The sequence below is a fragment of the Triticum urartu genome, chromosome 7A (assembly GCF_056163025.1).
Source record: "Triticum urartu cultivar PI428250 chromosome 7A, HENAU_Tu73, whole genome shotgun sequence".
Classification (NCBI taxonomy): domain Eukaryota; kingdom Viridiplantae; phylum Streptophyta; class Magnoliopsida; order Poales; family Poaceae; genus Triticum; species Triticum urartu.
Genome location: NC_141879.1, coordinates 47,851,057 through 47,864,354, shown reverse-complemented (window position 1 = coordinate 47,864,354; position 13,298 = coordinate 47,851,057). Strand labels below are relative to the sequence as shown.

The 13,298-nt window shown below is 46.4% G+C and overlaps 1 protein-coding gene across 1 annotated transcript; it reads left to right on the top strand.

The window, feature by feature from the left end:
* The first annotated feature begins 59 nt into the window (after positions 1-59).
* On the top strand, positions 60-7,459 carry LOC125525624 (putative disease resistance protein RGA3). Its single transcript, XM_048690633.2, has 4 exons — positions 60-201; positions 272-600; positions 1,271-3,376; positions 7,325-7,459. Exons 2-3 carry the CDS (start codon positions 318-320, stop codon positions 2,350-2,352), a joined length of 1,365 nt encoding a protein of 454 aa, XP_048546590.1. The 5' UTR covers positions 60-201; positions 272-317; the 3' UTR covers positions 2,353-3,376; positions 7,325-7,459.
* Positions 7,460-13,298: the final 5,839 nt, after the last annotated feature.

The following is a 13,298-nucleotide window of genomic DNA, read 5'->3' as shown; positions in this document are numbered from 1 at the left end:
TAATACTAAACACTTGAGTCGGTACCGCGCAACTGCCAACTCCGATGTATTCCATGTTTCTTTTTGGTAAATATATTCCAAATTGCAAACCTATTTTCACCTATATGGAGTGGAGTCACGCTCTCACCCTCACACTTGCCACATCCAGTGCAGAGCTCATCACCCTCGCCGCTTCCGTGTCCACGACGGCGACTGGTACAGGTCAGTCTCTTTTTCTCCCCTGTCAGTTTCTCTCCGGCGTCCTCTGCCTAGCTGACTGACTCTGCAATAGGCTCCGAGAACATCAGCATTGGTCGGATCTGCTGCCGGGGCCAGCAATGGCGGCAGCCATCGGGGGCATGGTCGCCTCGGGCGTGATCAAGGTGGTGATCAAGCAGCTCGGATTCGCCATCGTGGGCAAGATCAAGCTGCACAAGAAACTGACCGAAGACCTGGAGAAATTGAAGATGACGCTGGAGTCGGTGGAGGCCGCGCTCAGCGACGCCGAGAGGCGGTCCATCACGGACAGATCGGCGCTCCTGTGGGTGAACCGGCTCAAGGCCGCTATGTACGACATCTCCGACATGCTTGATGACTACGAATCTGACGCCGGCCTGGTATGCAAGATTCCCTCCATTTGGTTGCCATCAATCTGGATCTGAATGTTGCTGTTTATTTTCTAGGATATGAACTGGTGGAACCGATCTTTTAGATGATGAACTAGATCTGAATATATTTTTATGTAGTAAAGTAAATTATGCAAACAAATTCATTATCTTAAAAAAAATCTGAATTTGCATAGTGATGTAACTTATCTAAATGAATCTGAATTTATTCAGATATGTTGTTCACAGAGAGGATCAGCTGTAGCTGTCCTACTAAATGAATCTGAACTTACTCAGGTATGCTATTCAGATATGTTGTTCGTAGAGAGGATCAGCTGTTGTTCAGAGAAGCCTGAGCTTTATGTCCTTGTCCTGTAAACCTTATTAGACTACTGTTGTTAGTGCTAGTAGCTTTTTGTCTCGTAGGCGTTGTCTCAGAGTGCAAGCATCTTTAGCAAGTTTCCCCTTGTTTACCGTATCATGTTTCTTGCAGCGAACCTTTGTATTTTCATTCTACTAGTTGGGTACAAAATGTCAGGACCAGCGTATCTACGATGACAGGCCATGTAATGGGTCTTCATAACCTGGGAAAGTTAGCACTCATTTGTTTAACCATACGTACGCTTTTCTTTGATTTAAATTATGGCAACGTGCATGTCCTGATAGATCAAGTCATGCTCTTGCAGTCGGAGCTATGAGGAAGAAGATTAATATGCCAGACAAGATGAAGAAGATGCAAGAGAGTCTACAGAAGATAACAGAAGACCGTCAGAACTACTGTCTTCCGCCAGAAACTCATACCAACGAGCACCAACTTCCAGATATCAGGGAAAATGCAGGGACCATAGAGGAAGCAGAAATTATTGGGAGGGCCAAGGAAAAACTGGAAATCTTGGCTCGATTATCTGGGAGCACCACTGAACGAACCACCTTCCTCCCCATATGGGGCTTTGGAGGCATTGGAAAGACCACCTTGGCAAGATCAGTTTACAACGACCCTGAGTTTAAAAATCACTCTCGGGTATGGGTCTATGTTTCCCAGATATTTGACTTGAAATTTTTTGGAAAAACTATAATATCGCAACTATCAGAACCAGAACCAGAACAAAAGAGCAAGCCGGCACCTGATTTGCATAGTATTAACATTTGCTTGCAAAAGCTACTCACTGAGAAGAAGAATATTTTGATCATTTTGGATGACCTGTGGGAGAAGCATCCTTCTCAACTAGAACAATTAAAGGATATGCTGAAGCAGGGTGAGGGATGCAAGGTGACGGTTGTAGTTACCACACAGGATGAAGGTATTGCAAATGAGATTGGTACTGTTCAGCCATACAACTTGCCTCAATTGTCAGATGAGATGTGCTGGGATAAAATTAGGCAGAAAAGTAAATTTGAAACAAGGGATGACAAAGAAAGGTTGGAGCCGATTGGAAGGGATATTGCAAAGAAGTGCAGAGGTGTAGCTTTAGCTGCTCAATCACTTGGACACATGTTGAAGTCCAGGCCGCACAGAGAATGGAATTCGGTGAAAGCCAATCACATATGGGATCTATCTACTTCTACAGATGCATCACCAGGAAATGAAGTGCTTGGATCCTTGCAGTTAAGCTACAACTTCATGCCTCCATACTTGAAGTTATGCTTTGCCTATTGTGCAATCTTTCCAAAGGGTCACAAGATGATTAAATATGATCTGATTCATCAATGGATTGCTCTTGGATTCGTGGAGGCATCTAGTACATTCTCTAATTGGCATTCTAGTTAGTGTGCTGAACATCGAGTTTGTGCCGGAGGTGGTTAAGTGGGCATATCGAGGCCACATATATGACCTTGTTATTGAGTTCGAGGATGAGAGTATATTTGCCGGGATGGCCAACGGGTCTGATTCTGATTTGCACGAGGATGGTGATAGTTCAGCACTTAAGGAGGCACCAGTTGCTGATAGTGGACGTGAGCTGTCCACCACGCAGGGTGCTGATGCTCAGACATCTGCGGATGGGACGGTTACTCCTTCTTCGTGCCGACGACTACCCTCAGGTTCGGCTCTTTCGAGCCGGCATCTGCACCCCTGAGACTGTGGAGTGATCGGGTGGAGTCGGATGAGGTGTTTGAGCGCTCGCTTCCGGCACTGGAGTTTGAGGAGCTAGTGCTTCCTCCTTTGGGGGAGTCGCCGATCCCGGTTAGGATTGGGGCGGAGGAGGTCGTTGGCGCGGGGGAGAGTCTGAAGATGGGGGCTTTGGATTTTTCATCTGCGGCCGCGACTGTGCAGGTACAGCCGAGGATGCCTGCTGCTGATGGGGGCGTGGGGCAGGTGGCCGCGCTTCCCTCATCAGGGCCGGCAGTGGGGGAGCCTCCGATGGTGCAGCTTGAGCCTTCGGTTGGGAGGCCGAGGTTGCTCTACCAGACACCTTTACTTCCTTCTTCTGGACCGGCGGTGCTGGCGATGGAGTCACAGCCCGGACGGGGCTCGGGGCAGGTGGCCTCGGGGGCATCTTCTCCTGTGGCGCCTCGAGGGCCTTGTGTGCCGGCGGCGCCGGTGCCGACAGTTCGCCCTTTGGTCGGGGTAGTGGGGGAGCTCGGGCAGGAGGCCATGGCTCCTCCGTCCCCCGGCATGGTGCACCCCAACAGAGCCTCTCGGGAGGAGGTGATTGCTTTCGGTGGTATCCCGGATCCGGTTGCTGAGGGGCGACGGTTGAGCAGCCGTCTCCAGGACCATCTGGAGGTGGACGACATTCAGCAGCGATGCGCTATAAGGGCGGCCAAGCTTCGTGACGTGGAGGTCACTACGGGTATGTCTGTCAATACTTCTAATTCTATTCTGCATTTTTTCGATGATGAGATTATTAATAATGCAAATAAGCTAGGAATTTCACTAGGTAGCAATGATAGTGAAATTTCAAATTCGGTTAATGATTTATTGGATTTACAGGCTGAGCGGGCGCTTGAGATGATTCGTAACTTAGCTGCGGTTAAACCCATGAATAACTCTGAGATTGATGCTTTGGGGGTTAGGGCCCTCGATAATTTGTGTGCGGATCTCGCTCCTGAGGAGGAAGATGAGCGAGTGGACTTTGATGAAGTGCGAGCCTCTGAGACTGGTTGTGAGGACCAGCTGGAGAGTTTTAATATTCCTAAACGCAAATGGAAGCGGAAGATTTACCCGACTTCCGCAGTGTGTAGGAGCACGCGGATTAGAACAGCTAAAAAATTCCATGACGAGTTATGAAAGGAATCTTTTGGAATAGCAGAGGTCTGAAAGACTTGGCTAAAAGAAGGTTTCTTGCTGAGGCTTCTATTGAGCATAAGTTGGACTTTATCGCTTTATCGGAAACTGGTAGAGCTGACTTTTCACCTCAATTTCTCAATACGTTGTCGGGAGGTATTTAGTTTGATTGGCATTGTCTACCGTCGCGAGGAAGATCAGGGGGGATTTTACTCGGAGTTAGATGCGACTCGTTAGAAGTCCGAAGCGTGGTCATGGGGGATTTCGCAGTTAAGTTTAGGGTGAGATCGAAGGCCGATGGGTTTAACTGGGCTTTGGTGGCGGTTTATGGAGCCGCACAGCCCAAGATTAAACCAGATTTTTTGACTGATTTGGTTAGGATTTGTGGTTCTGAGAAACTGCCTATCCTAGTAGGGGTGATTTTAATATTATCAGAAGGCGTGATGAGAAGAATAATGATAATTTCGACGGTAGATGGTCGTTCATGTTTAACACCATCATTGAAAGTCTGGATCTGCGTGAGATTGAGCTTTCGGGAAGGAAGTTTACTTGGGCTAATGCACTACCTAAGCCGACGTTTGAGAAGCTGGATCGGGTTCTGGCTAGCGTCGAATGGGAGCAGAAATTCCCTTGTGTAACGGTGCAGGCACTTACACGGGGCATTTCGGACCATACGCCGTTATTCATTGATTCTGGCGAGGCCACTCATGTGGGTAATAAGAATGTCTTCTCGTTCGAGCTTGCGTGGTTCGAGAGACAAGGGTTCTTAGATACTGTTGCCAGAGTATGGGCTAAGGATGCAGGAGGTAAAACTGCACTTGAGCGCTGGCAGAATAAAATTAGGCACTTGAGAAGCTTCCTACGAGGGTGGGCTAAACATCTTAGTGGGGTTTATAAGATTGAGAAGGAACAGCTCCTTTCGCTTATTCAGTCCCTGGATGTAAAAGCTGAGAACATGATCCTACCAGCTTCGGAGCTCCAGGCGAAGCTCGATGCGGAAATGAGGCTGAAAGAGCTACTTCGTGAGGAAGAATTAAAGTGGGCGCTTCGGGCCAAGGTCCGACGGGTCGTCCAGGGGGACGTGAACACACAATTTTTTCACATGATTGCTAATGGCAAGCATAGAAAGAAGAGAATCTTTCAGCTTGAGCAAGATGAGGGAACGATTCTGAGTCAGGAAAACTTAAAGCTGTATATCACTGAGTATTACAAGCAGTTGTTTGGACCTCCAGAGGAGAACTGGGTGTCGCTGGATGAGTCTAGAATTGAGGATGTGCCTCAACTGACAGCTGTTGAGAATGATATCTTAATTGCTCCTTTCTCTGAGAAAGAGGTATTTGAGGCCATTTCCCAGATGAAGAATAATAAGGCTCCTGGCCCGGATGGTTTCCCGGCCGAGTTTTACAAGAAATGTTGGCACATTATTAAAGGAGATCTATTGCCTTTGTTCAATGATCTTTTCGCTGGTCAGCTTCACCTTTTTAAGCTAAATTTTGGGACGATAACACTTATTCCCAAGAAGACAGAGGCAGTGCAGATTGAGCAATTTCGGCCAATATGTCTTCTTAATGTGAGTTTCAAAATTTTTACCAACGTCGGAACGAATAGGCTCACACAGATTGTGCATACTGTGGTGCAGCCTACTCAATCTGCTTTCATGCCGGATAGGAACATTCTTGAAGGGGTGGTGGTCCTGCATGAAACGCTCCATGAAATTCACTCGAAAAAACTGAATGGAGTGGTTTTTAAGGTGGATTTTGAGAAGGCGTACGATAAAGTCAAATGGCCCTTTCTACAACAAGCCTTACGTATGAAGGGTTTTGACGAAGCTTGGAGGCGCCAAGTTGAATCTTTCATGCAAAAAGGGAGTGTTGGAATTAAAGTGAATGACGATATAGGTCATTATTTCCAAACACACAAGGGCCTGAGGCAAGGTGATCCAATGTCTCCTATCCTCTTCAACATTGTTGTTGATATGTTGGCAATCTTGATAGGAAGGGCAAAGGAGGCAGGACAAGTAGGTGGCTTGGTGCCTCATCTTGTAGATGGTGGTGTGTCCATTCTGCAGTACGCCGATGATACAATCATTTTTATGGAGCACGACTTGGTTAAGGCGAGAAATATGAAGCTGGTATTGTGCCTATTTGAGCAATTGTCCGGTCTGAAGATCAACTTCAATAAAAGTGAGTTGTTCTGTTTTGGTAGAGCCAAAGAGGAACAAGATGCTTACAAGCAACTGTTTGGTTGCGATTTGGGGACTCTTCCGTTCACTTACCTTGGTATCCCCATTCACCATCGTAAGTTAACTAATAGTGAATGGAAGTGTATCGAGGATCGGTTTGAGAAGAAACTGAGCTGCTGGAAGGGCAAACTTATGTCGTATGGAGGCCGATTGATTCTTATTAATTCGGTGCTCACGAGTTTGCCTATGTTTCTCTTATCCTTTTTTGAGGTTCCAGTTGGAGTTAGGAAAAGACTGGACTTCTATCGGTCTCGTTTCTTCTGGCAGAGCGATGAAACTAAGAGAAAGTATCGCCTAGCCAAATGGGATGTCATCTGCCGACCAAAAGACCAAGGGGGTCTTGGGGTTGAGAACCTTGAAGTTAAGAATAGATGCCTTCTAAGTAAGTGGCTTTATAAGTTATATGCCGAGACTGAGGCAACTTGGGCGCAGATTCTTCGTAATAAGTATCTGTACTCTAAAACCTTGTCGCAGGTGATGGCTCGACCCACTGATTCGCCCTTCTGGAAGGGGTTAATGAGGGTCAAAGCTACTTTCTTTAACAGAACAAAGTTTGTTGTCGGTGATGGCAATAACACTCGATTCTGGGAAGATACCTGGCTAGGTGATGCACCACTGGCACTCCAGTATCCGGCGTTTTATCGCATTGTGCAGCGACGGGATGTTCTGGTCGCAACGAGTCTGCAATCTGCTCCTCTTAACATCCAATTTAGGAGGGTGCTTGTGGGTGACCGGTGGGAGGCTTGGATTCATCTGGTGAGTAGAGTCATGGAGGTTCAGCTTACTCATCAGCCCGATCAGTTGTATTGGAAGCTTACTAAATCTGGTGAATTCACAGTCAAGTCGATGTACATTGATGTCATCAATTCTAGTGTAATTCCTAGTTCCAAACACGTCTGGAAAGTTAAGGTTCCTCTCAAAATTAAAGTTTTTATGTGGTTTATGCATAAACAAGTCATTCTAACGAAAGATAATTTGATTAAGCGCAACTGGACAGGATCTACTAGGTGTAGTTTCTGTGATCGGGATGAAACTATCAAGCATCTTTTCTTTGAGTGCTCGATGGCGAGGGTGTTGTGGCGCTCGGTGCAGATTGCCTTTAACATTACTCCTCCGAATTCGGTCAGGTCGTTGTTTGGAACGTGGCTGGTTGGTATAGAGGCCGAAACAGCTAGACAAATTCGTGTGGGAGCATATGCGTTGTTATGGGCAATTTGGAACTGCAGAAATGACTTGGCTTTTAACAGAACAACAACTATTCATTTTTTGCAGGTTCTCTTCCGGGCTACTGCGCTAATCCGTACGTGGTCATTACTCACTCCGACAGAGGCCAGGGCGTGTTTGGTTACTGGATCTGTCCGGTGGGAGATGGTAGCGCGGGATTTATTCAACCGGTTTGGATGGCGGTCATGTAATAGGATAGGCGCGTAGTTTACCTATCTCTGTTTACTATGCCAGCCGGTTGTGGCTTTTGGGCCTTGTTTTATTTTGCTTGCTCTGTGTGAGCCAGTATCCTTTGTTGCAGCACTTTGCAAGACATTGTTGAACTACTTTATTTATTTATAAATGTGGCCGTATGCATCTGTCTGATGCAGAGGCCGGAAAAGCCCCCCTTTCCAAGAAAAAAGTGACTACGTCTGTGCTCTTGACAGAAAGTAGTCGTCCACGAGCGACGTACGTTTGGGCCTCAACAGCCGGCTGAGAGAGAGCAATACCATCCAGGGAGCCAATGAGAGGCTGGGTAGGCTCCACGACCATCGGTTAGATGGCGGTGGCATGGGTGCTTCTTGCACTGGCAGTGCCCATCTCAAGAAGCGATGATGACCTACCAGGCTTCAACGAATTTATATTACCCAAATTGGTTGCAAAATACATGTATGATTATTAGGACCATATACATGCGTCAAAAGAGAAGTAACTAGAACAAAATGTACATGTTGTCTACTTGACTACATGATCAGCTTTCGAACTTCCAAAGTCATTACTAAACCATGGAGGTACTGCAGATCAGATTTTCAACCCCTAATGCTCTTGAATTCTGTTAAAATACCCTCAAAGTTGAACACTCGGTGATTTCATGCTCTATGATTTTCGAGGAGAAAGGCAGGATGTCTGTCAAATTCATTAACAGAGCAAAACAAAAATACAAAATGACAATGTTTACGAGGGAAATATCACCGAAAACAACACAATCGAAAAGGGACAATCGTGCAAAACCTGAAAAAAAGAAGAGAAGAAAAAAAACAAAGAAACAACAATGTCGATACCGGCCAGATCAAAGCTTCACCACCAACATGCCAGCAACATGAAATGAGTGGATAGGCTCTTCCCGGACGCCTTCAAGAAGGATAAAGGCGCCCAAGGGTGTCGTCGTCGCAGGCATCGACATCCGTCAAAGACTTAAGCTTATGCCAGAGCGAGCCACAACAACCTTGCGATACTTTGGGAAAAGGTCGGCCACACCAACAACCCTCATGGCAATTGTCGAACCAACATGCATGCCAAGGCCTAGCAAAGAGGAGGCACTCTTTAGCGACATCTCCAAGGAATTACATCACCACGCCATCGTCGTCGGTATCCTTTGACCGCCATCGAACCAAGGCTTTCGCGCAGATCCCTAAGCTACTCCACCAACCCGAGCCCTGGGGAAAGAGCCCAACCACTGCCAAGAGAGAGCAAGCTGAGAACGCGTTGCACTCATAGTTTCAGACCAAGGCCATCAAACATGAGAGCCCACCGAACGAGCCACACATAATTGTGGAGACAAGCACACACCGAAGGATATCACACCACAACTTAGCCCCGCAACCGCCATGAAAGTCGATGAACCACCATTGGGAACAGTCGTCTGCATGCCCAGATCGAACCACTAGATTGGGCCTAGATCAAGCTCCCCCACCACCATGTGTACAGCGCCGCTACACCCATCGCCGCCTCTGTGCCACCTCATAGGGGACAAGATTAGCTGTGCCACCTCCGTGCCGTCCCTCAAGGGAAGAGATTAGTTGCACCCCTCCCGACGCTAGCAGGCCACCTCTAGAAGTGGAGCAACGGATCGGGAGCCACCCTAATGTTAGGAGAGAATTCCTTATTTAACACTGTCTTAAAACTTTTTGCCCTATTTAACACTGCAAAAAAATTTCTTCCCTATCTAACAATGCGTCTAAATTTTATGCCCTTTATGACACTTTTGTCAATTTTAAGCCTTAACTGTGTTAAATGACATCTGAAAAGACGTTTTTTCTCCTCATATGATATGTGATAAAAAAATTGATAAATGTTAATATTGTATGTATGTATGTATCCAACCGGCTCGGTTTGGTAGCTGTGTCAGCCAACTTTCAAGAAAAATCAATCAACCGCTTATGCTAGCTCTGGTGTACGTGCATCTACAAGTGCTCTGAGTTGCATGGTGTAACTTTGCTTGTATTAATCACATCTGTGAAGTGACATATACATACCGGTACAACGAGTGGGGCAGCTCGCTACCGAATCTAAATAGAAAGGCTGTCGAGTAGGCGGAGGCATGCGGAGCGCGGCGCCATTGCACTTGCACCCTGCATGCGCGCGTGTTGACCGAGTCCACGGGCTGGTCCTTGTGTATGGAGTGGAATCCGCTTGAGTCCATTTTGGTCAGGCGTGTCTTGCTATCTGGCAAAGACGTGCGCGACGCCTTGCCCAGGTTGCCTCTTGCCAGGACGTGCGGCCGAGGAGCTCGACCACAGGGACGGGGCATGTACTGTAGTCGACAGCTCATCGACGTATTCCAGATGACCGGTTCATATTATACGAGGGGCAAAAGTGTCTTTTTACATGCAATTTAACAATGTTAGATGAAAAAATGGACAAAAGTGTCATGAAAGGCATAAAATTTAGACCCCGTGTTAAATAGGGAAGAAAAATTTTTTCAGTGTCAAATAGAGAAACACATTTTAAAGTAGTGTCAAATAAAGAATTTTCTCTAATGTTAGCCACCCAAGCCCCCGCGCGAGCAGCAACCGCCACACTACCCCGGTGCCTCCCAAGTGGCCCACCACACGGCCAACACAACGCCCGAGCGGCTACATGCAAGCCATCACTACCAGCCGTCGTGGGCTGCCCAGATCGCCAATAGACCACCCTCGTGCGAGAAAGAAGCAGGGCCCACCGTCGCTAGCTTCCTTGAGGGTGTGTGTAGGGAGGGGGACTAGCAATGACGAGGGCGAGGGAGAGGATCAAATGGATTCGCCCGCTCGCGAGGGCGAACCCTAGCATCCACACCCGCAGGCCTCCCCCTTCCTCCGCTTCCCCCGGGCGGCGGCGGCATCGGGGCTCCTCCATGCTCCCTGGCGTGAAGCACCAGTGTGAGATGCGGTGGATCGGCAGGGGCGAGATGCTGGCGCAGGGCATGGCGGCGGTGAGTTGCTTGGCGGGGCAGTGGCACGGGCGGGCGTTCTTGCCGTGGTGGCTGCGGGGTCATCGGCGGTGGGGTACCGGTGGCGCTTCACTGGCTTGGGCGGGGCGGCGCAGTTGTGGGTCCCGGGTGGATCTACGGCTACAGGCGCTGCTCCGGCCTTGTTGGATGTGTGGCATGGACTTATCCAGGGACAAGCTGAGCAGGGTGGTACTCGCGGTTGTGGTGGCGTTGCCCCGCTCAGGCTCGTCTGGATATTGGTGGTGGCACCGATCAGCGGCGCGGCCTCGGTGGCTCGAGCGGCTATGGTTGCTGTTTTTTGTGGGGTGTGGGCGATGGTGACATTCTCCGCTCTCCTAGGTCCGGGCAGGTGGCGCGGGGGTGCTCGCGCGACGAAGAATGGTTGTGACCTAGGGTTCGTGCTTGTGCGGTCCAGCTCTGGGCCCGAGATGGATCGCAGCTTTCGCTCCGGATAGGTGAGGATGGGTTTGGTCCGGGTGGCGGTTGGTGGTGGCATTTCCCGGGCTATTCGTTGGCGATGGGGCGGTGCAGCTATTTCGGTTTGGCAGCGACGCGATCCTGGTCGTGGACGTCTTGGGCGTGCGGCTTGGATCTGGCTCGTGGTGGTGGACGACGTCTAGCACGTAGGTACGTGGGGATGACTTGGTCCGCGTTGGTCATTAAATAAGCATTTTACAAAAAGCACCATGAATAAAATGTGAACCACCATCAGTCATTAAATATCTAGGGACTCCAAACCTTGGAAAGATAACTTCTTTAAGCATTTTAATAGAAGTGTTATGATTAGCACTACTAGTTGGAATAGCTTCTACCCACTTAGTAACGTAATCAACAGTAACTAAAATATGTGTATAACCATTAGAGGAAGGAAAATGTCTCATATAGTCAAAGCCCCAAATATCAAATGGTTCAATAACAAGTGAATAATTCATAGCCATTTCTTGACGTCTACTAATATTACCAATTCTTTGGCATTCATCACAAGATAAGACAAACTTACGGGCATCTTTGAAGAGAGTAGGCCAATAAAAACCAGATTGTAGTACCTTATGTGCAGTTCTATCTCCAACATGGTGCTCTCCATAAGCTTCGGAATGACACTTGCGTAGGATCTGTTCCTGTTCATGCTCAGGTACACAACGTCTAATAACACCATCTACTTCTTTATAAAGATGTGGGTCATCCCAAAAGTAATGCCTCAAATCATAGAAGAACTTTTTCTTTTGCTGGTATGTGAAACTAGGTGGTATAAACTTAGCAACAATGTAATTAGCATAATCAGCATACCATGGAGCAGTATGAGAAGCATTTATGACATTTAATTGCTCATCAGGAAAGCTATCATCAATAGGTAGTGGGTCATCAAGCACATTTTCTAACCTAGACAAGTTGTCTGCAACGGGGTTCTCGGTTCCTTTTCTATCAATAATATGTAAATCAAATTCTTGAAGCAAGAGAACCCATCTAATAAGTCTAGGTTTAGCATCTTTCTTTTTCATAAGATATTTAATAGCAGCATGATCAGTGTGAATAGTTACTTTAGAATCAACAATATAAGGTCTAAACTTATCACAGGCAAATACAACTGCTAAAAATTCTTTTTCAGTAGTAGCATAATTTCTTTGAGCATTGTCTAGAGTTTTACTAGCATATTGAATAACATTTAGTTTCTTATCAACTCTTTGTCCTAGAACAGCACCTACAGCATAATCACTAGCATCACACATAATTTCAAAGGGTAAATTCCAATCAGGTGGTTGAACAATATGTGCAAAGATCAATGTTTTCTTAAGTATTTCAAATGCTTCTACACAATCATCATCAAATTCAAATGGTATATCTTTTTGTAATAAATTAGTCAGAAGCCGAGAGATTTTTGCGAAGTCCTTAATGAACCTCCTATAAAAACCGGCATGACCAAGGAAACTTCTGATATCTTTGATGTCCTTGGGACATGACATCTTTTCAATAGCATCAACCTTGGCTCTGTCAACTTCAATACCTCTTTCAGAAACTTTATGCCCCAAGACAATACCTTCATTAACCATAAAGTGGCACTTTTCCCAATTCAGGACAAGATTAATTTCTTCACATCTCTGCAAAACTCGATCAAGGTTGCTCAAGCATTCATCAAAAGAAGATCCATAGACAGAAAAGTCGTCCATGAAAACCTCACAAATCTTTTCACAAAAGTCAGAGAATATAGCCATCATGCATCTTTAAAAGGTAGCAGGTGCATTACATAAACCAAAAGGCATACGTCTATAAGCAAAAGTACCAAAAGGGCATGTAAAAGTAGTTTTTGATTGATCTTTGGCTGACACAGGTATTTGAGAGAAAGCAGAATAACCATCTAGAAAGCAAAAATGTGTATGCTTGGATAATCTTTCTAGCATTTGATCGATAAAAGGTAAGGGGTAATGATCCTTTTTAGTACCCTTATTTAATTTGCGGAAATCAATTACCATCCTATAACCTGTAATAATTCTTTGAGGGATCAATTCATCTTTATCATTAGGAACAACAGTAATACCTCTCTTCTTAGGGACATAATGGACATGGCTTACCCACTGACTATCAGCAACGGGATAAATTATACCTGCCTCAAGGAGCTTTAGTACCTCCTTTCTTACCACTTCTTTCATTTTAGGATTCAGTCGGCGTTGATGATCATGAACTGGTTTAGCATCTTCCAAATTAATTTTATGTTGACATAGAGTGGGACTAATGCCCTTAAGATCATCAAGAGTATACCCAATAGCAGCACGGTGCTTCTTCAGAGTTTTCAATAATCTCTCTTCTTCATGTTCTGAAAGGTTAGCACTAATAATA